This window comes from Talpa europaea, assembly GCF_964194135.1.
Source record: "Talpa europaea genome assembly, chromosome: 3".
Classification (NCBI taxonomy): domain Eukaryota; kingdom Metazoa; phylum Chordata; class Mammalia; order Eulipotyphla; family Talpidae; genus Talpa; species Talpa europaea.
In genome coordinates this window covers 94,504,341-94,529,398 of record NC_140069.1, presented here as the reverse complement: position 1 = coordinate 94,529,398, position 25,058 = coordinate 94,504,341, and the positions used below count along the sequence as shown (strand labels likewise).

Below are 25,058 nucleotides of genomic sequence, written 5' to 3'. Positions count from 1 at the left end.
AGATTGAGGCCAAGTCTCTAGACTCCAGCATCACCCTCTCCCTCACATGCCACCAAGTTAAGCAAAGAGACAAACACAAAATCTATGCCAGAATTGCCCCAACCAGAAAAATAAAATAAGACAACACACATGCCTAGGAAACAAGGATTATTTGAACATAAAATAGAAAAACTGAAAGGGAAGAATAGAAGTCCAGGACACAATTTGGGGACCCAACAGACAAAGATTTAGAAAAAATAATCCTAGGGAACTTAATGAAATCCTAGCAATTCGATCAAATATAGAAAGTCAGGTTCAAGATCTTACAAAAGAGATCTAGGAACAAAAAGAGTAGGTGTTTTCACTAAAAAGAATGAAGATATTAAAAATGATACAAAAAGTGATACTGAAAGATAAGAGAATAAGGATAACATGTTAAGTAGACTTAAGCAGGTAGAAGACAAATTACATCAAGTGTTTTTCTTATGACTTTGATATAAATGCAGAAATCAACCACAAAAAGAAACCTGTAAAAGCCCCAATATGTGGACACTAAAAAAAAATGTGTCTGAATAACTCCTAGGTAAATAAAGAAATCAAAGGAGAAAAAAACTACATGGAGACAAATAAAAATGAAAGGACAAGCTACCAGACCATATTTGATATATTAAACACAGTATTAAATGGGAAGTACATAGTAATATAGGCCCTCATCAATAAACAAGAAAAATATCAAACAGCAAATCTAATTTTACATCTAAAGGAACTATAAAAAAAGTAGATGAGACCAAAAGTCAATAGAAGTAAATAATAAAAATCAGAATGGAAATAGGCAAAAAAGAAACCCAAAAGATGATACAAATGGTCAAAGACAGTTTGTTCTTTGAAAGGATAAGCAAAATTGATAAATCCTTAGCTAGATTCAACATGAAAAGATAGAAAACTAAAATAAAAAGAATCAAGAATAAAATAGGCAAAATTACAATACTTCAGAAATAGGATCATGAGACCAATATGAATGTCTATATGAAAATTAACTGGCAACCTAGAAGAAATGTACAAAAAACTTAAAATCATGCTACCTTCCTAGACAAATCAGTGTAAAATAAACATTTCAGACAGACCTGTCAAAAGGAAAGAAATGGAAAAAATGATCGAGTCTTCCAAAAAACAAGAAACTGGGACCAGATGGCTTCAAAGATGAAATCAAACAAACTGACATAGAAGACATAACACTTATCCACGTCAGACTTCAAAAAAATTGGAGAGGGGGAAGTTCCCAAACACATTTCGCAAAGCCAGCATTACCTTGACCCCAAAACCAAAAATGGACAGCATAAAAACAAGAAAAACATATTCCATCTATGAACAGATATGAAAAAGTCCTCAACAGATTATTGGTAAATTGAAGCCCTCAATGTATTAAGAGAATCCTCCATTATGATCAAGTGAATTCACTCCAGGCACTTATGAGAACAATCCTTTAACTTTCTCCCAACAACACTAGGTATCATCTTAAATATTTTATAGTCAATAAGAGAAGTAACCCATTCTCTTTTTATTTTCTAATGAGTCAGTTTTTTCAAACATGTGAACTACATATTTGTAATATTTTGTTTAGGTATGAAACCTACCTGTTTATTACATTGTGATCTCTTCAATCAGTTTGCTCCGTTTTTGGTTTGAACAGTTATTTACAAGTGAAGAATAACACCTTGTCATCAATCTTTCACAGTTTTACCAGATTATTATTTGCCTTTTCAATTTTTTTAAATGAAAAAGGAAAGGAAATGAGGAGTGGAACCATGCTGATATAATTTCTTGAAACTAAACATAACTAGTTCAAGAAGTTGAAGTGGGCAGTCTTGGAAAAATAACATCTGATGTCTCAGATTTTTTGTTCAACAGATATTTGTTGAGAATTTGCCCAGTGAATTTATAAGTTAGAGCCATCTTAAAATAATTCACATAGTGAGATACACCTGAGTAGTAGGATATGTAAGATGAGACCCTTGACAGATACGTTAGATGTTAGATGACTGAACTGCAGAGAGATCATTTGAAACCAAAATTGTAATTATAATCACAAATTTTCCAACTGAAGGAAAGTTAAAGGTTAAAGCTGATTAAATCTGTGCCTGCCTAGGAGTTACTTAGAGCAACATATATCTTGATGGAAATACAAAAAACTAAAAGGTGGGCCATATACATGATAACAAACCCTAGAGTCACAGGGATCAAGAAATACAGAAAACGCAAGAGGCATAAATGAGCAGAGACTTGTTAAAAATGCCAAAGACAATAAAAATCACATTTTTAGAAATGTTCAGAACAAAAAGAATGAGTCCAGAATAGGCCCATTGCTTGGGGGCATATGACATAATTCTGGAAGGAATAGTTACTGCGTGACACAGAAAGAACATTCAAAATATCTTAATAGGAAAGAATGGAAGGGCCAAAACTAAGAAGATCAAATTATAGAGTGATGAATGATTCAGCTGCCCTTGGGTTAAAAAACAAAATGAAACACAAGCAACTATATATGTATAAGATTGGGGAGAGAGGACAGTCCACAGAAAAAAGTACTCTGAGGTTTTTATTGACTGAAAATGCAGTATGAGTCAATGGTTTAGACTGTGGCCAAAAATGGCTGCAATCGTTACAGGGCACCTTTATAAAAATAGAGAATAACAGAGCTAATTATCCTCTGGTAACTTGGTCCTTATCAGAACACATCTGTGTACATTACACAGTATTTTTTTTTTTAACTTGAGAGAAATAGCAACAAGTTCAGACTCAGTAGTATCAGTGACCAGGACCATTTACATGATCTGAATCAGGGACTCGGGAATTTTTCCTGTAAATATTAGACACCATGTAAGTCATGAAACTTAAAATTTTTGAATGGCTATGAAAATTAAAATAGTTTTTTTATGTGTGTTCTGTTCCAGAAGATAGAACTGAATACAATGGATGGAATTCACAAAAATATAGAAGTTGGATTAATATGAATTTTTTTTTTTAAGTGCAGTGTGTTCTTGGATAGTGGGAAAGTTGAAAAAGAGGTCAGGAATGTGGTGAAAGGATTTAAATACAGGATAAAATCTATCAGGAGATTCTCATGGTCCTTTCAACTCTGCTATTTCTATGCTAATCTACTTTTAATAATATTTGCTAATGTAACCTAATATCTCATTCCCATCAATTTCTTTGTCCCTTTGAAGTAATTATGTAAACATTTTCTCAGATAATAAATATATAATGAATGATCATTAAATATCATAGTACTCATATGAAAAGTATTCAAGGGAGTAACAGAAATTAGAGATTGGCATGAAAACCATCTCTAGCTGCAATATGTAGGACAGAGCACTGAATTTTCCTCAATCTCTATAATGAGGCAGCTCACTTTTTAAGATGAAAAGTAGGTCCCAGAAAATATTTTTATCCCTGTTTTGTAGATTAGGACAATTGTTGGATAGTGTTGTTTATTCTCTGTCTTTGCTAATTTGTTTTCTCTACTTGTTCTATCAGTTGGGTGTTAAATATCTTCAAATATGATCATGGAATCTTCCATTTTCTTTAAATTATTTTAATTTTTGGCCCACATATTGTGAAATTCTGTTGTGGGAATTTTCAACATTTATGATTATCAGTGTCATCGTATTAAGTAGTCTGTCAGTCTATTAGGAATTACACCAAAACTTAATACCTTCAAACAGTACTTCACAGTTTCTGGAGATCCAGAATCCAGGTGTGTCCTGTATTGCAAAAATGGCGTTGCGGTGTCTGCAGTCATCTCAAGGCTTGACTTGTCAAAGATCTGTTTCCAAGCTCTTTTATGTGGTTGGTGGCAGCATACAATCTCTCACTGGTTGCTGGATTGAGTTACCCACTGACTATTCATCTGAGGCTCCCTCAACTCTTATCTTTTAGACCTCTCCAATAAATCTGCATGCTTTCTTAAAGCTCTTTTTTCATTTGTTCCTTTTTTAGTTCCTTAAGGAGTAATCTTAGATTATTTGAGCTTGTATTGGTATATACTGCCTTTTTAGTAGTTTTTGCTGTGCCCTGTAGGTTCTGGTAGGTTGTATACACATTTTCATTTGTTTCCAGGTATTTTTTAAATTTTCTTTGATTACATTATTAACCGAATGGTAATTCAGTAGTGTATTGTTGTTCAGTCTCCATAGATTAGAGGGTTCTCCCGCTTTCTTTTTGTTTATCTTCATTTTGTAAAGGTAGTCTTATGGATATATAATTCTTAGTTTTTGGCTTATTTGTTTTTCAATTTCAGTAATTTAAAATGCCATTCACTTGTCCTCCAGAATGAAGCTGTTCAGACTGTGCAGTGCCAGTTCGATCCCCAGACAGGGAGCTACCCACATGGTGCAGCAGACTTCTCCTGGCTTGCCCACTGCTCCCCTTCAGCAGTGTATTTCAGTAGATCTGCCTGTTCTGTTCCCCGCTGTGTCTCTGGTGCATCTTCTCACCTCCCCCACCTCTGGCCTGTACCCTAGTTCCTGTAATCATAAATAAATAAATCTTTAAAAAAAATACCTTCTTCTCCACCACTCTGTCCTTAAGTGTTGACTACCCTACCTGCAAGTATTCTTCTATCTGTCCCATAAACTCTGTAATACCACCATATTTTGCTTGGCACTCCTATTCTTGTAACACAGTCTGTTAAATGCTTATAGTCAGTAAAGCACTATAGGAGTAGTTGAACTATAGGAGTAGTTCATCTCAATTATTCTATAATGACCAAGAATTGAAATAACCACACTCTATTAAAAAGTAAAAATCTCTATAAAATACATCATTTGGGTCTTTTGACATGTTTAAAGGTCATTAATAATAAAAATACATTTTAGACATAAATGGAAAATGATGATAACTGGAAAAGTACTTAGTTAAAATAACTGACTACTACAGTTTTTCAAATTAATTTTCATAAGCACCAGTGTTATCATTAGATAATGACTTCTAAATTGTATTATTGCTAAAATTCTAAAAAGGCAAAGGATAAATTCAGGTTAAAGTTATCTCTGCTTCTTTGATTTTTAAATAAGCGAAAACCCTCAAAATGTTTTTTCTTCCTTTTTAAAAATGTAATCACTATATCAAAACCTACCTAAGTCTTTAGGTGCAATCACTTCTAACAAACACAAATAAGAATATTAAAATATTAAATAGACTTGTTGCATTATAAACTACTACATGGTTTGCAATCATATTTTAAATTTTCTTTTCCTTAATCTTCTATACTGAATTGGTCATTCAATTTAGCGTCTGTGGTCACCATGCAAATTCAGTTCAAAATAACTTGAGTACTTTAAATCAAATCTCACAATTAAATATTAATTTCCTCTAATTTTCCTGTTACTGGTCATATATTAATGAATGAATTGATCATTTCTTCAACCTATCTCATTATAATAAGAAAGGTATTATTTGTTTACCAAATGCTGGATTTTCCTTTACCCAGATATTTAAATTTCTTTAAATCTTATTTGAGTAAATGGTACATGAGGATCTCAGATCTCTTAAATACTTATTGGTGGAATTTAATTCCTAGAAGTGAAACTATGAAAGTTTTCTTTTCTGATTAGCTAAGAAGTTTAATAAGAATCATTTTGTGGTTACCCACACATTCGTGTTCATTCTATCTTTTACAGACCAGCAGGTGGCAAACTTGAGATTTTTCAGATTACTGCTATCTAGAATATAAGTATTTCCCTTTAGTGTGATACATTGGTAGTCATTTATAAGTGAATATGATTTTGATTCCTTTTATGTACATATGATTTTCAGAATTTTGGGGTTTTGTACCAATGACAGAGAAATCAGGTAAGACTGATTTTATTCAGATACATGGTTAGGCTTTGGGTTTTGAAGTAAACATATTTTCTAGCCACCACATTTGGAGGTAAAAATTTAGTCATAGTGGTCCTCCCTGGTGGCGCAGCGGTTGAGCGCTGGGTTGCGAAGCTGCCCGCAGACTCTGCAGCGCCCGTTCCATCCCCGCCCACCGGGCAAGGATCCCACATGGTGCAAAGACCTCTCCTGCCATCCTGTTGCTCCCCTCAGCAGTGTACTTCGTCAGTCTGCCTGTTCTGTTCCCCGCTCTGGCTCTGATGAATTCTCTCACCCTCCAGCGATTCTGACTGTACCCAGTGCTTGTATAAAGAAATAAAGAAATCTTTAAAAGAAAAATTTAGTCATAGTACATAAATTACTTATTTCTTCTCTCTGAAATTCATCTATATTAACACTACCTACATATTATCTATAGTTTCCCTCTCTATAAATTTTACTCTTTCCTAAGTCTGTATTAATCAATCTAGGTGAACAGTTACTATAGCTCATTAGTTTCTACCTAATGGGGAAGAAGAATTTTGTTTTTCAAAAAAGCAGTGACAAAAGACAACCCAAAAGTTAAACAACATAGGTCCTTCATTTTTTATATTATATATATATAAATAGTTATATTGATATTATAGATAGAATATAAAGTCATTTAGATACCTTCTGCAAGGTTTAAATAAAATTGTGATTCATTATAGTAAAAAACTATTTGAGTGATTCTAACAAGTGGGTGTTTGGTAGACTGAGTTTTTCAAGATGTGGAAAGTGAATTCACTATTTACTATAAATGAATTTCTCTCTAAATATCACAGTAACTGAAGACTTACAAGAACTAAAAATTTGAAATTCTTTCCTCCTTGCATTTTTATTTTTAAAGGAAGTGGACTCAATTTTTTATATGTAGAATATAAAATATTTTCATAAGGAAAATAAACTATAGTGTGGAAGTAAAATTAAAACTATGAAACAAGCTCTGATTCAAAAGAAACTGAGACTGGCACTTATGCTACAGATTTTATATCACTCAATTTTTGTGTTCTCAGCATTGGGGCTACAAACAAAAAGAAGTCTCTAATTACAGAGGTGCTTGAATTGTACTTAGTGCCTCTGTTCAGAGGTCAGGATGCCTTGGTCTTGTGCTAGGTGTCGTAATACAACCCACCTTTCACCTGTTTTCCTTCAGCCATCTCCAACTAGGGAACCTGTTTGTTGAGAAAGATACCCCAAGACCCCAAACCCCTTCCAATATCCTGTATCATGATGATTGTGATTTTTCATGATGTAAAATCAGGGACATAAAAGTGAAAACCAAACAAGGATTCTGAGAAGTCCAGAGTCCCTTGTACATCAAAGACTGCAACACAAAAATACATAAGCCAAATTTGGCCCCTGCCCTAGTGATTGTAACAAGGGCAGATGGTCATAAACAGTTGTGCAATGAGCCAGACTAAAAGAAGAATTCCTTTTCCAATGTAGTACTTAACTCTACACATCTCTTGATTTTGAGTGAGAACACAAGGTCCCAGTCATGCTCTATCTGACAATGCATCCCAGAACCTGTAACAGCACTACTGGGGGTTGGGGGGTGAGGTTGGTGAAGAAAAGGGTCTGCTGGCTGGGTGAGACTCCTGGCCCCGAATAGTGCTGCTTCCTCCTTTTCCCTCTCCCCCTCCCCCACCTCAGTTCAGGAGCAGATTTGAATCTAGTTTTTCTAGAGAATAGTTCCTTGGTAAGGTTTCCTCAGAATCCTAGTAAATTGGGGTCTGGCCTTTCTCCATCCCCTGCACTCTCTACTGTTCTTTGCCCAATGCCCCCCCCCACTTACCCTGCTTCCTCCCTCACCCCTCCCAAACCTGCATACACGCAGAAGAAAAGTTTTACACAGGATGAACCCCACATTGACGTAGACATCGCCCCCCCCTGCTAGCTGGATAGATACCCAGAAGGGAGTGAGTAGGGGAGATGCGGAGGTAGGGACCGCTTGGAGCCCTGTGGTTATTTAGGGTCCCCTCCCAGGCAACCCAGCCAAGTGCCAGCCAAGAGTATATGTTCTGTACACACCAATAGATGAAGCTTTTCCCTCCTCCATCAACCTCTTAAATCCCAATGAGGTCACTGCAATGAGAGAGAATCAGATCAAGAGAGGGGGGAGGAAGAGACGACCACGAGGCAGAAGAAACCCGGACGGAAAGAGGCCATCAGACAAGGTCGCTTTTCCTGGCGACACAGCTCCGGGGAGGAGCGTGGTGCTGAATACCAGCCGCCCGCTCAGCCCGGGGAACCAGGGACTCGCAGAAGCACTTTGTGTTACCACGAAAACAAAGAAGAGATGAGAGGGAGACGGAAAGAGAAGCTCTGAGCAGTTACGCTTTGAATCTCCCGGAAGCAAAGCTCATCCCCGTGCCTGGGAAAGCCGGGGGAGCTGGCAAGGGTCTGTCTGGGAGGCTGAGAGAGAGCGGGATTTCCCTGCGGAGACTTGGTACGCGGCAGAACTCTGGACAGCGCCTCTCCAGCGGGGCTCGCAGCTCCCTGGCTGCTCCAGGTTTCTGGCTCCTTAAAAGACCCACTACTGGTTTCCTCTCCTTTCCCGGACTCCAGCTGCCGACCCCAGGAGAATCATTTTACGATCCTGGTCCGATCGTGCCGGGGGGTGGAACGGCTCCTTTACCTCTGGCCGGGTCAGGGAAGAGAGTCTCCGGTTCTGAAAATTCAGTCGTGGATTATGTTTTGCTGGTGAAGAAAGAAAAGTTTTGGGGTCTGGTGGGGGGCGGAGGGGTAAAGAGGATAGTGGAAGAAAGAAGGTGGATGGTTGGTCTTCCTCTCTGATCTGGAAGGAATGATGACCGAGGAAGGATGTGCACCAGCGGCCAGATTATTGGGAGCCTCTTGGTGCTCTCTGTGCTGGAGATAGGGCTGGGGGTGTCCAGCGTGGCCGTGGGGGCGGTCAGCTTCAGCCTGGCCCTCCGAGAGCACAAGCCGCAGCTCGGAGACTCGTCCCCGGTATGGAGCGGGGTGTGTGTACGTTGAGCCATTTCACTCTCTCTTTACCTCTTTACGGTGATGGTCAGTGTGTTTGCGTTAGTCACTCCCTCCTGGGGAAGATAATCATAAATCTCCTCTGGCTTGTATGTAGGTTGATGTTGGCAGGCTATGCCTCTTTATGTTGTCCTTTTATTTATTAGTTGTTGCTTCCTTCCCCACCCCCACCCCCTTTCCTTGGCCTAAAGCCAAATTAAAGGGTTTGTTTAAAGTAGAGGATGGGATAGATTCCACTGGCTGAACCTGCAAAGGTCTGCTTAGTGGTGTTGATTGAGGTGGGAGGGGGAGGTGACACCTGTCAAGTATGAATGCACTTAGTCTCTTGTTTCTTATTCAAGGGAAGTCAAAGTGAGAATGTTACATCATTTTCTTGTAACAGGAACAAGCAAAGGTAGAGTTTGGATTTATTTCTACATAACAGTGCCCAAGGTACACTAAAGGTAACACTGGTAGATCGTGAGAAATATGGTATGAGTGTGAAGGAAGCATATGGGTACAGCTTATCCTATAAAACACTGCTCTTAATTTTCCTTTATTAGCTCTCTGATACTTTCACATCTGAAAACTCTTTTATAAAGTTTTAGGCTAAGAGTTAAACAACAAATGGTATGCTATGTAAAAGTATTCTGGTTGACGAATAACTCAACTTAAAGAGTTAAATGTTCAGGGGGAAAAGTCATAATTTTCACTAAATCAGATGGCATTCTTAACAGGTTTCTTGATCATTCATTTACTTTGCATGAATCTTGAAGAAAACTTAGAGACCCATTTATTCCACCCAGAATCAATAAATCAATGTTATTCTTAGTGTGACCCTAATTGTGGAAAACAGCTTTTCTTCTCCTTTAAGTTACATAGCTGCTATATTCTGAGTCTCTAGCTTGATCTTACTTTCCAAAATAATTTAATATGATATCATTCTATTGTTGATAATCAGTAGGTGTAAATAACAATCATGGCTTAATTACTTAGGATTTAAGTCACTGAGAAAAAAATGATATATTCACTCAAGAAAAATCATTCCTAATTAATTCATTTTTGAAGGAAATGCTCACATTTTAAAAACTCATAATTGTGTTTTGAAAAAGTAGTTTTCATATTTTAAATTTTCAGGGTAGAGCAAATATTTTTAAATCTCAGAAAAAAAAAAGAAGAAAAGTGGTGTTCAGTTCTAATATTGATTTCCTCCAATAATCATTGTTTTGATTTCAGTACATTACTGCCTACGTCTACATGAATTTCTTTATCATATCATTTTTTATCGCTATATATACTTTAACTTTAAATATGAAAGGCTAAATGACAAGTTTAAAATCTAATAATATTACATCTTGTTGTTCGTAGTGATTATTTTGATAGTTATTATTGTTACTATTACTGTATCACATAAACAGAAGTACTTTAAACTTCTACCAAACAATTGTCAAAATGAAGTGTAACATCAACATTTAAAACAAAAGGAGGGAAGGGAAGAAAATGTGATCTTTTGATGACTTATCAAAATATCACTTCTGTGAAGTAAAATGAATAAACTTAGATTATCTCTAAATAGTTTTAGAGTAATCAGTTTATCTTTAAGAATAAAAATATGGCTGCATTTGTTTGTCATCATGTAAAAAAAAATAGTTAAAGGATTTTGTCTCTCTTCCCAGACTATTTACTATCATCTAGATAAATCAACATATGTGTGTATAGAATATGAAAATTTTGAATCAGCTCAGTGAAAAGCAAAATAGAACAGTCATATATATAGCCATTATCATAAAGGAATAATTTCATGGTAACTATTTTTGTTAGAGCAAACAAAATTTATGAGGGTTCTTCAAATGGTTTTAATTCTGTCTTGTTCAGTAAAATTAAAAAAAATATGTTATTGAATTAATGGGTTTGAACTAGACTGCTTAAATAGTCACTTTCATAAATGCAGTTAAAAGATCAACTTTGATGAAATAATCAATTTTGTGAAAATTGGTTAGCAAATTATAAGTTTGCTAAATCGATGTCTGACTTCTCAATTCTGTCAGCGATGAATTCATATAACCAATATAAATATATGGAGGACTATATATAGAGAGGGTTTACTATGTGTAAGGTACTTTACTTTTTAATACAAATATTATTAATATAAATCAGAATGCTTACTAGAGGAAACTATATGGGTGCATCATTAACTTTATCAGTAGTGAGAAATTAGAGTTTGACATCAGAAAGATACAGGGACAGATAAAGGGATGGTCAATTAAATATCCTCGGGAGAAGTATTATTTTCCCTTGATCGTCAGAGTTTATTGAGAATGTGTGTTAAGTAATGTATAATAATCATGATATCTGAACTCTACCTGGGTGCAAATCCCAGACCTGTCATTTACTATCTGGATGACTAACCTAAGTTTCATCATACTCTGAAAAACAGGGTTGTTAGAAGGCATAAATGAAGTAATGCTATAAGTAAAAGTTCTGGCATGTATTAAGTACTGAATAAATGGGAAAAACCAATAATGGATGTTCACACTGGCAGTGAAGAGTGTGAGAAAGCCCAAGGCAATACATATATTTCCTCATATTTGATGATGATGATGATGATGCCATGTATTCTTCCCAAAGAGATTCCAAGGAGATACAAAGGAGACTAGATAGAAATTTATTCATCTCTTTGTTATTTTATGAATTGGAAATCTGTTATTTATGAATATTAAATGGGATTTCATAATAATTAACTTATCAGGATAGTCATGGTATATTATCTGTGTGGTTTGATTGGTGCCATGAAGTGTCTTTCAGTACCTTAATGTCATAAGATTTCTGAATTAAATTTTGCAGTCAATGGAAATTAGAACTGTACTATGAAAGGGAAATTTCATATATATTAATCCCCAAATCATAAACATTCTATGTGGGCCAAATGGACTTTAATTCAACTATTTTTCTTATTTATACCCAGACATACATTTTTTTAAAGGTGACTTAACAATAAAGTAGTACTAAGCTAATGGAACTCAAAATCCATGAGAGGGAAGCTTATACAGATTTTTTTCCCCAGTTACTGTCTTCATAATCAAGGAAGGATTGCTTCCTGAGATCAGTGTAAAGAATGTAGGTAATTAAAAGGAAAAAAAATCATTTAACTATAACTTTACAGATAAAGTTAGAAATTACAAAATTCTTCTTCTTGAATCTAGATTATTATAGATGATATAGTCACCTCATTAAAAGCATAAAAGAAGACATTATTGTTCAATAACACTGAATGAAACATGGAGTAAACTGCTTTGGAAAAGACGTAGTCCTGTGAAAATTTATTGATGGGAAAGATGTATAGGCTGGGAATGAAAAAGACTGGGCTGTGTCTCCAAGTTACTGCATGAAAATCAATTTTCTATGTTTCCAGTACATGTCATAGAATGACTACATTTAGTAATACACAATTTCCTGGATCCAAGAGAATTTTATTTCATTGCTCTAGGATGGCAATTGGAAATCTAGAGTCAGATGATAATGTCCAGAGCAACAGCTAATGCTGAGGTGTACTTGTTATATACAAACCTAAATTCCATCCATCCATATCCAATATTCAATCCATAAATTTAGTGTAACTGAAAGAATTTTTCTAAGTCTTGTGTACCTGTTCAAATGTTCAAGATTTTCCTTATTTAAATCATAAACGTTGAGTGAGTTTTGTTGCTAATTTTTCCAGCACATATTTGATTTGTACATCACAACATTATCTGCTTTATAAATCTGGTACTTTGGATGAGTGAAATTTATAACATAAGCAGGACTGTTATGTAGACTTTTGATTCCTATGGCAACAAAGTTAACCAACAGTAAGGTTGTACTGAAATTCACTTACTATAATTCATATCCATATAATAGCAACACAAACGAGGTGCTGTACATAAGTGATAGTGCTCCAAATTATTGATTTTAATATTTAAATTTGTCCAATTAATTTAATGAACAAACAAAACTATAAAGTGAAAAATGCTTCAGTTACTTCAAATATACATAATTTGAAGTTAATATGTCTCTGACATGAAAATATACCATTTTTCTCTCAGGTCTAAACATATAAGGGATTCATAGCTTTTAGCAAAAGGTGAAAACACTGCCCCTAGTCTTAGAAAAACTTGCAAATGTACATTTGTCTCATTTTAAATTAATTTTAGTTATGCAGGTAATTCATAAATGAATTCTTTCAGGTGTTTCTTTTAAAGGCTCAAAACTGAAGTTCTTTTCTCTACCACCTCATCAAAATCAGCCACTGAAACAGTGTGTGATCTCGTAGACATTTCTCCTACACAAATATTATTGTTTGAGCATATAGACCAATTTTATCAAATCCCTGGATATAATGAAGTCCATTCATAGATTCTTTAGAGCTCAGGTAAAGCATATCTTCAATACATGACTCACAATCTCATTATTAAGCTCTACTTGTTATCTGCCAGGGTTAGGCATTTAGACAATTGGCAGTTAAAGAAGCTCAACTACTGGGGAATGTAGCTATTATTCAATAAATCAAATCGTGTTAATGGAAACATGAGAATAATGTCCACTTATGGTGTTGATTAATAATGTTATAATAGAGAAGTGGTGAATCTTGCACTATCTGATGAGACTTTTTTGGGCTGTTTGTTGGAATTTCTATCCAGATCCATGACCAGTTCTGCTTGGGGATTTGGACATTATCCAAGGATATAACTGGTCTTGAAGACTTTGCCATAGACACATTAGGGAATAAGTGATAATAATTACATCATCACCTATTTGTTGGCAATTAGTTGATATAAATATCTTCATTTGGATGCTTTTGCCTAAAATGTTCAAGCTGGCTCTCTGGATTGGCCTAATAATTAGTAATAATTAGTAAGGTCATCCAGTATGTGCTTCTGTTATGGCTACACAATTTATTTTTTTATGTTCACTTAGCCCTCATATAATAATTAATTTTATTGGTAGATGGGAGGCATAGTTGAGCTGTCAAACCTGAAATGTCTATCTTAAAATTCAATAAAAAGTAGAATAAATTTTCGTGTGATATTCAATAAAATTTAGAGTAAATTTCTCCAAAGAGAGAAAGATCCAATAATTTTATGTTCAAATGGGACATTTACTTGTAACATGAACAAAATTTGATTTTACTACTGCAATATATATATATTCATGTGACTATATTAATACAAATGGCATTTATGAATCTAAAAATCCCTGAATTGTTTAATATATTTGTTTTTATTATCTTAGTAATTAGTCAAAATATCAGGCAGCCACTCTGCAAATAGATATTTCTTTCAACATATCAAATGGATTATGCTAGAATAATTAGATTATAGTATAGAAAGGATCTCATTGAGCATATGTTGAAGAGAAGAGTAGAGACAGAGGAAACTGTAGCTACTTTCCTCTGTGATTCACAAAGTTACAGTTCTCGTGAATTCAGATCTAATTTTTTAATATTGATTTATTTATATAAGAATGGAGGCATAGGCCAGAGTCACGGTAGAGTGAGAGAATTCACCAGAGACAGAGTGGGGAGCAGAACAGGCAGATGGGCTAAAGCACTGCTGAGGGGAGCAGCGGGCAAGACAGGAGAGGTCTGCCGCGCCATGTTGGGTAGCTCCCTAGCCAGCCAGGAACTGAACCCTCACTGAAGAGGCTGCGTACAGCTTCTCAGCACTGTGCTCAACCTGCTGTGCCACTGGGGAAGCCCAATATGTATGTTCTTTATTCAAATCAAATGTCAGACTAGATTAATATTTCACTCAACATGACTTAACATTTCTTCACTAAATAACAGTTTCTCTATTTGTAAAGAGAAAAATACTAGTACCTATTTCATAGAGTTATTGTGAAGCTAAAAGATGATGCTCACAAAGCTGCCAGTGCCTACCCTGGAGCAGAGTAAGTGCTCACTCAGCATTAACTGCTCCTTACCTCGACTGCCCTCCTGCCCTTCCTTGACTTCCTGGGAGCTAGTGCTCACTGTGGTGCAACTTCTGCCATACCTTAATCAGCCCCTCCTTTGACTCATTCTTTTCTTCACATATAATATGTAATGAATTACCTTTTGATTTAATAAGACTATATACCACAGGGCCTCCCTGGTGGCGCAGCAGTTGAGTGCTGGGCTGCGAAGCTGCCTGCAGCCTCTGCAGTGCCGGTTCGATCCCTGGCCACCAGCGAGGGTCCTACACGGTGCGCAGACCTCTTCTGCCATGCCCGCTGCTCCCCTCAGCAGTGTACTTTGTCAGTCTGCCTGTTCTGCTCCCCACTCTGGCTCTGGTGAATTCTCTCACCTTCTGGCGCTTCTGACTGTACCCAGTGCTTGTATCAATAAATAATCTTAAAAAAAAAGAAATAATACTTCTAAAAATTATACCTAAAAAAATAAATAAAAATAAAAATTATACCTAATATCTTGGAGAATTAATTTGATTTTTCTTAAACTGCAAGAGTAGCTTTTAATCGATGACCAATTTCTAGTACATGTTGTATCATTGACAAATGCATCAATGAAGTATCTATGTTTCAATAATGACTCCTAAAACCTTAGTGTTCACAATTTTTAGCACCAATATTAAGACTCCTTAGAAACAATTCTAAGTTTCATTGGTTCATGATCTATTATTATATTTTGTACAAAATTATTTGGTACAGAATAAGACAGAAATAAGATCATTGTGGTTAAGTATATCACTTGGGAAGCAGGGAGCCTTAAGTTATTTATCCTGTAAAATAATAGTAGATAAAATTTACTAATAGTCAACTATAAATATGATTCAAATGCATCATGTACATTATTATTTCAAATCTTACAACTTTGTGAAAAATGTAGCATTCTATAAAATTTGTGGAGGAAAAAATCATTTACCTAGGATCCACTGTTAAGTGCTCAGCTGAGTATTTAAAGCAAAAGCAGTCTTATTTTAAAATCTATGCTCTTTCTATTGTATTATGTGAAACATGGGGAATATTTATTAAAAGGTCATTACTAAGACTTTGCCTCATGATTTTCTTCCCCTCCCAGATTACATTAGTCAGGCAGGATGACATAAAGGCCAAATCCCTATCACTGTATCTATTTTCCAGAAGAGACTGACATAGTCAACTGATCAGCCAGCACAACCCCCATGTTTTGAGAGGAGTGTAAGATACAGGAATATTAAGATTAAGCCTTAAGTTGTTAATTAAGCTTAAGCTTTAGCCTTAAAAATGAAATTAAGTTATGCATCTCAAATGGTATTAAATATTATGAGGAAAAGTCAGGAAGACACAATATAACAAAATTTAAACATAGCTCAAAATGTGTTCCTCATGAAGGAAAAATTTTTTCTAGCCCTTGGAGTTCAGGCAGGGTTCCATTGGACAGAGAAGAGAAAAATACATGCTAAATAAACTATTGTATATGTAAAGTCATGGGACGGAAAATAAAATGAAGTGCTTATAGGGGTCTGAGAAGTCATTTTCACATAAAAATGGTAAATGAAGATTTACCTGATCTAAATGGGATGAGACTATCTTCCAGAAGATCCTGAAAGAATGGCAAGACTAGTCTGTTCTTGATTTCTTACTAAGCTTGGTGTGTTCTACTGAGTAGAACTTGGTAATCATGAGGCCATGGCAATTTGGCAGTTGGTCCAGACATTGTTACTCAATTCCAAGGCAAAGCCTTAGCCTTGATCCTAAGATATGTCAAAAAATATCATCAAAATAAGATTTTAAAAATCTTGAAAGAATTCTAAATCTACCATCACAAATATTCAGGTAACCTTCCTGTTGATGTTAGATTTCTAAGATCATAAGTACCTTTTTTTTCAATTATTCTTACAGCTGTCTGACATATAAAACAGTTCATTTAGTTAACTGGAGGTAACAGCATGACATGAAAATAGATTTTGAAGGAATTAGGATTTGAGTTCAGTTGAATCCAAGTCTTCTTCAAAAATTTATTTTTAAACTCTAATTGTTTAAGCTTGAGTTACAACTCACTGTGCAATCAGCTACATCTGTTAAAGATTAATACTACTATGTATCTCAAGGAGTTGTTCTAAAATTAAATGTAATGATTATATATAAAAGGCTTGATACCTGTTAGGTGATCAGTAACTATGACTGACCCACAACAATAACTGAAAGCTTTTCACATTTTTCTGGAAAAGCCATTTTCTGTGTATGATTTCTATTTTTATATTATAGATATTTTGTTTTTATGCATTTCTGAAGCAGAGCAAATTGTAAGAACATGGCTAGAATTGACTTTGGATTCTAGACTTCGTAACATTTAGGTCATATGCCTTCTCATACTTTACATAGCCAGTTTTGGGCATTAATAGCTGTGATTTAGTGTGCATGTCCAGGGATTCCAGAAATATTTTCTAGGTCAATACTGGCATAAAGAGATATACTTTTTGTTTGTCTTACCAAACAGAGATCTGTTACTGGTCTCATTATTTTTAGTGGCATTGTTGAAATTTTTAGTTCTTCCATGACTTACTGCCTCCCAATTAATTTTCTACATGGATTGCTTTCAGGAGTTAGAGTAGTAATGATGATGATATTAATACTGATAACAATGGCAGCTTGTATTTGTAATCTACCACATGCCTGAAAATTTCAACAGCTTTCATTATGCTATTTATATCAGCAGATGAGTTTCTTCACTTAGGGAATGAGAACCTGGAGTATTTAGGATTCAATAATAAGAGTAGGATAAAAACATAAATCACATGAATAAAGAACATGTGTATACCTGTACCTGCTCTCATGCACATGTACAGCAGAGGAGAAGAGCAAAGCACTTGGTAATTGTCTCTGATATGCAGTAGGGCTCCACTTGGACTGCTCGGGCTCTGCTCTGGGGTAAGTTCGCAGTGCTCTGACCCTCAATCAGCTCTGGCTTTTTGCATAACTGACTGGCTTTCAGAAACTACCAGGCATGTTGCATGCACATTCACTTGATTTGTTGACTATTCTTGGTAAGAGTATAACTTCTATCTTCTGTTCCCTGGAGTCTCTGGCTGTTTCAACACTGCTAAGATAGGTCACAAATTATAGTCTCAAAGCTGGCATATACCCAAGGGAATCTCTCTCTCTCTCTCTCTCTCTCTCTCTCTCTCTCTCTCTCTCTCTCTCTCTCTCTCTCTCTCTCTCTCTTAACCAAATCCATCTTCTACATTTAAACCTGTTATATTTTCCACATGTATCAGGTTGTGGCTATTACATTTTAGTCTTGCCCTAATATATTATAGCATCTAAGTTAATTTTGCATATATATGACATGAAGACTAGTTCAAAGTCACTCTTACCGAAAATTCACAAATTTGGTTCTAATTTTCCTCACTACTTTTGAAGCAGAAATAGCTCTGAGACCCAAAAAGCCTTATTTACTTTGCATATGCAAATGTTCAGAAGATTATCTTTAAAAAAGAAAAACTATCACAAAGCAGAATTGGATCAGGGCACAATGAATAGTGCATTAAATTCAAAAATGATTGCATTCTATGAACACTGAGGGGTGTGTGTGAAGGAATGACATTCTGAGTATCAAGGCTGATTCTGTATGTATACTAAAGAACCTGGATCCTGGCCCAGTGGGAAGTTCATGATATTTTTGTACTTGGATTCATTTAAAGAAGTTATCGAGTCATTTAGCTACATGCTATGTCTGATGATTTCTTCTGAAATTCCTTCCTGTGTCCTTGAGTTCATTTAGTTACTTTACAATCTTGGCAAAGGTTTCTTTTACTACTTGATGTGCACCCCCACTTACCACTGTGGGGGGTTTCTTTCCATCTCTCCCTTGAGTGCTTTGGTTTAATTTATTTATGCTTTGTTTGCGTTTTATTCTGTGAGGTCTGCAAAGCCACCAACATGGGCTGATGTTAATGGAAGACTGCTTATCACATCAGCATGTCTATTGTACCTTGTATCCTCTTCACATTTCATCTTTCTTGGCTATATTTGTCAGAGATCATGACTTTAATAATAAAGATGTACATTTATCATTTTCCAGCTGGATTTTTGAAATTTCAAAAATGTTGTAATTTTTTGACATCAAAGAAACATGGTATGTAGATCTATGTGCCTTGTTTTATTTCAGTGCTTTGTTCTGGATAGAAAATAAGAAATTAGTTGAGCTTAAAGGAAAAAAGACACTGCATAATTAGCAGGATTTTCCATAGACTAAGAAAAGAAAGAAATAAAAATAGGAAAGGGAAAAAGTGACTTCTTTTAAAGAAGAGCACTATGTTAAAAATGCAGAAGAATTGGGAGATGGGAAAGCAGAGGAATTTGGATCTGCAAGTTGAATAAAGGCAGAGAAAGCTCAGGAAAATGGGGTTGTAAGTTAGCACAGTTCTGGGCCTGGGATTCCCCGAGGTTAAGTGTAAGGAGATTGATCCAAATCAGCGAGAGTGACACTTGATGGACTGGAAATACACGGTCTGCCCTGGGCTGGGATGAGTTAAGTGGAGGAATGGCAGCATGGTGTAGAGAAAGAGCAATGAAAAGTCAGGAATGTCAGGTTTGTTCTCATTTTTATGAGTCAAATGCCCACTCTTCTCAGTTCTCTTTCTTATGAGATTTAGCAAACAAATATTGATTCTACAAATACTGGGATATGTTCTGTTAGGTTCAGAGAATGTAGCAATGAATAAGATAATTATGACCCCCAATCTTCTGCTATTTAATTTTAAAAGAAATATAGGTGAACAAATAATGTACAAATGAACAATTACAGAATGTATTGTTTTAAACAGGAAAAATACGGACCTATGAAGATATAAAAGAATTTTTATTACTAATGGGGAAATTAGGAAAAACATTTCTCTAAGAATGTATATTTTCTGAAGGATGATGAGGTCATCATTCAGATGAAGAGGAAGAAGAGCATTGTTCCAAGCAGAGAGAATAGTATGGGTTAAAATGCTGAAATAGGAAAAGTTTGGTGTGCTTGAGAAACTGAAGGGTGACTGGAGTATGGCAAGTAAGGAGGAAGAGGATAAACGGTACTGGGGAGGTAGAGAAGCAAATGGGGTAAAAATTACTTAAGGTTTCATGCACATGTTACACAATTTTTATCTTCCTCTAATTGAAAGAGCCATTGGAAGATTTAAAGCAAGAAAGTAGTAAGATTGTATTTGCATTTAAAGAAACTCATTTTAGGTTAAGAAGCTATATTTGAGTCAGACAAGTTAAGAAATCACAAGTCTAGTTAGGAGGCAACTGGGATGTAAGATGCAATGGTTACATGGGTGAGAATGGAGATTAAAAAAAAAAAGAGGCTATTTGAGCTACAGAGTTAGTGAGACTTTGATTAGATGCCGTGTTTGATAATTAATTTTTAACTGAGGTAATAATGGGGCACCCCCATCAGTTATTACCACCATAGTACACCCACCACCAACCCACCCATATTCCACCACCATAGACCACTGCGCTTCCTTCCCTCTTTGTTCTTACCCGTTCTCTTCCCATGCTTGGTGCTTTCATTCTGTAGTTAGCTGTCAAGGGTTAGTTTTTCAGCTTGTCTTCATCTGAATTATCTTTAATAATTTTAGAGTGGAATATTAAAAATGAGTGTCAGATCTGAGCAGCTGATAGAGATAGAGGTTCCATTTTCTCTTTTGAGAACTATATTGATTAGAAAATGAAAAGTATGTTTGTATGTATGTAGAAATCAAAGATTTATTTGGAGCATATTTAGTTGTGACTTTATATGAGATTTATGTTGCTAGAGGATGGTGAGAAAACCAAATGGAGAGCTGCTATAGACTGTTAGATAGGTTTTAGAATTAAGGAAAAAGTATTGTGCTGGAAATCTGAAAATGGGAGTAGTCTATAAATCTAAGATATTAAAAGCCTCATGGCTGGTTGAAACCTCCCAAAACAAAAACTTTAGTTGCTGTGATATTCATAAACTATAGGAGAATATAGAAAAAAAGAAACAGAAGTTGTGACCAGAAAAATATGCCGAGTACCAAGAGATTATGATGCCCGAGTATTACAAGGACAGAAACTCCTTATAAGATGAGAACTGAAATAGGGAAGACATTTCTTTTTTTTTTTTTTTTAAGATTTATTTATTTATTCACACAAGCACTGGGTACAGTCAGAAGCAAGGGAGGGTGAGAGAATTCACCAGAGCCAGAGCGGGGAACAGAACAGGCAGAGTGACGAAATACACTGCTGAGGGGAGCAGCAGGCGAGGCAGGAGAGGTCTGTGCTCCATGTGGGACCCTCACCCAGGGGCCAGGGATCGAACTGGTGCTGCAGAGGCTGAGGGCAGCTTCGCAAACCAGTGCTCAACTGCTGCGCCAGCGGGGAGGCCCGGGAAGTCATTTCTTATCTTAGTAAAGGTAGTTGAAGTAAATCAGAGTTATATAAGCCAGTGTGAAGTCTTCTACAAAAGAATGGGGAGTTACAATTTGGAAATAGTAAATGTAGAAGCTTGGCAGGGAAATGAAGATGGGCCTGTGTAAAGAGATAGAGCAATAGATGTGAAAGGATTTGGAGTCAAGGAAGGTTTTTATTTTTAAGGGAGGCTTTGTAACTTGTTCACATGCCAGTGTGAATAATGGAGTAGAAAGGGACAGGACATATGTATAGAAAATGTCTTTGAGTAGGTGAAAGATGATTGCATTTAGAGCTGAAGTGGGAGGTTTCATGTTGATGAGTTTTATCTTTGAGTATTTTAAAAAAGAGAAAGAGCAAAATGAATATCTGAATATATAGGGTTTGTCACACTTCATGGCAATTGGTGAGCGGAATCTTTGATGGTTTCTCTGTTTTCTGTCTAATTTGAGACCTGTCAATATCTAAAGGTAAAGAAGAAGTAGAAATCTAGTTTGAGGAGTATTGAGAACATTATTATAATGTTTTCTCTCTCTCTCTGTTGGTTGAGAATTATAATTAAGTTACATAATATAAGCTGGAATGAGAGAAACTTTATTGTGGATAGAAATCATTCCAAATTCATCACTGTAGATAAGTAAGCTGAAGTCCAGACTTAGCACAATTGTGTAACTATTGACTCAGGACAAGAGTTCAAGTCAACTAATTCTTAGGCTAACATTATTTCTACAAATGCATAAAAATATAAGTCTTAATATTTTAATGTTAATTAAATATTAATTAAAGTAAGTGCTCAACCAAAAGGAAAATGCAGTTATCTGGCTACTATCCCAAATGAAACAGGAATGATCTCAAATTATTGGTATTGCTTAACTATCATTGGAATACAAGTATTTTAACAGAATCAAGGGTTTCTTCTCTTGGACATTTCAGTGCAGCAGCTTTTTCTACAGAAATTATGGAATGTTGTCCAGGTGCTTTTCCAGAGCAGCTGGGAAATGGAAGCTAAATTTTTAGAGGTTTAGCTATTATTTCCAAACCCAAGAGCACTATTGATTAACTTAAGTTACTAAGTGAATTGCCTTCAAGAAGACTTTAAAAACAGATACCAAAGTTCACTTAAGAAGCTATACACATTCTCTTTGAAGAGATTGAACAAGAAATGTCAAAGTTCTACAATTCTGAATATTTTCTGTCAATACTTTCTTTTTAATTCAGACATATAGAGATCCAAATGAACAGGCTAAGTGCTAATTTCTTAAAGAGGTTATGAACAAATGTATATATTCATAGTATGCCTTCATTCAACAGCTTTAAAATTATCAAATATTTTATAAAGATAGATGATTTGAAAATAACCACATTTAGAAGCTTGTCTTTCTATCATTGTGTCCTTGACCATGGGTAGAGCAGAATGTACTTGCTAGTGGTCGTGTGAGCTGAATTTTTTTAAAATACTATAAGGGATATTTAGTAATATTCACAACCTTTGTATTGAAATTACTTACTGCTAAAGATATTCTTCGAGATTTTTTTTTTTTTTTTTTTTTTTTTTTGGTGGGACCCTCGCCAGTAGCCAGGGATTGAACTGGCACTGCAAAGGCTGTGGGCAGCCTCGCAACCCAGCACTCAACCTCTGCGCCACCAGGGAAGGCCCTCTTCAAGAATTCTTAAAGAGGGCCTCCCTGGTGGCGCAAGAGGTTAAGCACTACACTATGAAACAATCCGCAGCCTCTACAGCATGAGTTCGATCCCCAGCCAGCCAGGGAGAAACCCACATGGTGAGGCAGGCCTCTCCTGTCTCGCCCACTGCTCCCCTCAGTGGTGTATTTCAGTCAATCTGCCTTTTCTGTTGCTCGCTCTGTCTCTGGTGGATCCTCTCACCCCGCGTCCCTGGCTTGTGCCCCAGCTCTTGTATGCATAAATAAACAATTCTTTAAAAAAAAAGAATTCTTAAAGAAAGCATATTCTTAAAGGAATAGATTTTGTTTTAAAGATTTATTTATTTATTTATGTATACAAGATCTGGGGTACAGGCCAGAGGTGTGGGTGGTTGTAGGATTCACCAGAGACAGAGTAGGGAGCAGAACAGGCAGACTGACTGATATACACCGCTGAGGGGAGCAGTGGGCGAGGCAGGAGAGGTCTGCTGCGCGCTGTAAGTGATGCTTCCTGGCCGCCCGGGATCAAACATGCTGCAGTGGCTGCGGATAGCTTCATAGTGCTGTGCTTAACCCCTTGCGCTGCCAGGGAGCAAAAAGAACAGATTTTTGAAAGAAAGAAATGATTTAATTAATGACTTTGCTAATATATTTTCAGCTCTGGCAAGGAGGTATGATCAAACATCTTAGGCCCTCGAAACTATAGAATAGTCTTTCAGAGGGAGACATAAAGTGTTTATGAAAGAGCAAATTGAAAGTATCTGCTGAATTAAACTATCTAAGTTTAGAAGACACTATGTAATGGGTTACCAGAAAATGTGGGTCAACAGAAAGCAAATTGCCTCTAATGTTCTCACTAACTGAAATTAACTAACCTTGTAAAACAATGTATCTCCTATGTGATAAAATACTTGGGAAGAAACTTGTTTTTCTTTGACTTGCAACCATAACTAGAATTACGAATCATTAAGATTTTCACAGACAAACAAGAGTGGCCACTAGACCCATGTGGCTATTGAGCAATTTAAATGTGACTAGTCTGAAGATGTGCTCCAAGTATAAAATTCACCCTAGATTTCAGGTACTGAGTATATATTAAAAAAGAAAGTAAAATATTTCAAAAATTTGATTATATGGAGAAATAATAATGTGACCACTGGAAAATTCAGTTATATAATTGAGTCACATTTGTGATTTACATTAGGTTTATATTGTACAGTTCTTGTTTAGATACATTTTCCTTATCAAAAGGATTAATTAGCTTCTCAAGAAAATCTTGTATTTGTTTTCCTAAGACATAAGCAGTAGGAGAGGAAAGTTTCTGAGACAATGAGGCATTCATGAACTAGGAAGATCAAATTGGCTTAGTTGGCCAGTGAAGACACAGAAACAGCTGAGTATTGTAGCATTTCCCAAAGTGGACTTCTAGTTACCTGCTCCTGTGACAGAACCTGTCAACCTTTGTTCTTTTCAAACTAGAATTAATGTCTCTGTGTTTTTTGGGAAAAGAAATGTTTTCTCACTTCACCCATTAGCTTCATTTATTCATTCATTGGCAAATAAACTTTGAACTTTTTCTATGTGTGAAGACCTCTGCTAACGCTAGTTTTAAGGATTGAAAAATAACACCTGACTAGGAAAAATAGATTTATAGTGAGTAATTACCATAAAATGTGATTAGTGTGTCAGTATTATAATAGACATAAATATATTTAGTTAAGTTCTGAATAGGAGTACATAGGGGGTTTGAAAAACCTTCGGAAGTTAATATTTACACTTGATTTTGATGTTTAAGAATTTTCCAAATGGACGAAGAAAATAAATTATTGGGACCTGTCAAGCCCAATAGCAAAGGCTGAGCATTCTCGCATGGGTGCCACTTTTAATTATATAATCATGTGATATTGATATTGATCCCCTCATTCTTATAAAAAGAATGGAGACTATATTTCCTTGTAAGTATTATATCCAATGTCAGAGTATTATGACATATGCCATAGTAGATATAGTAGAAATATCAGATACATGTAGTAAATCCTGGAGAAATATCTGCTAAAAATAAGCCTGTATGTGTGGGGTGGGGTGGGTGGAGAATAGGATCACATAGATTTGTGACCAAAACAGAGAAGTACTCACAAATCCTACCCAATTCAACTCCCT

The 25,058-nt window shown here is 35.7% G+C and overlaps 1 protein-coding gene across 1 annotated transcript in view; it reads left to right on the top strand.

The window, feature by feature from the left end:
• Positions 1–8,700: 8,700 nt before the first annotated feature.
• The window catches only part of TMEM196 (transmembrane protein 196), a gene marked incomplete at both ends in the record, with an annotated part of 53,572 nt that continues 37,214 nt past the window's right edge, over positions 8,701–25,058 (top strand). Inside the window, one exon of the mRNA XM_084230590.1 lies at positions 8,701–8,847. Within this exon, the coding sequence (XP_084086716.1) occupies positions 8,701–8,847 (147 nt within the window). The remainder of the gene's footprint in view (positions 8,848–25,058) is intronic.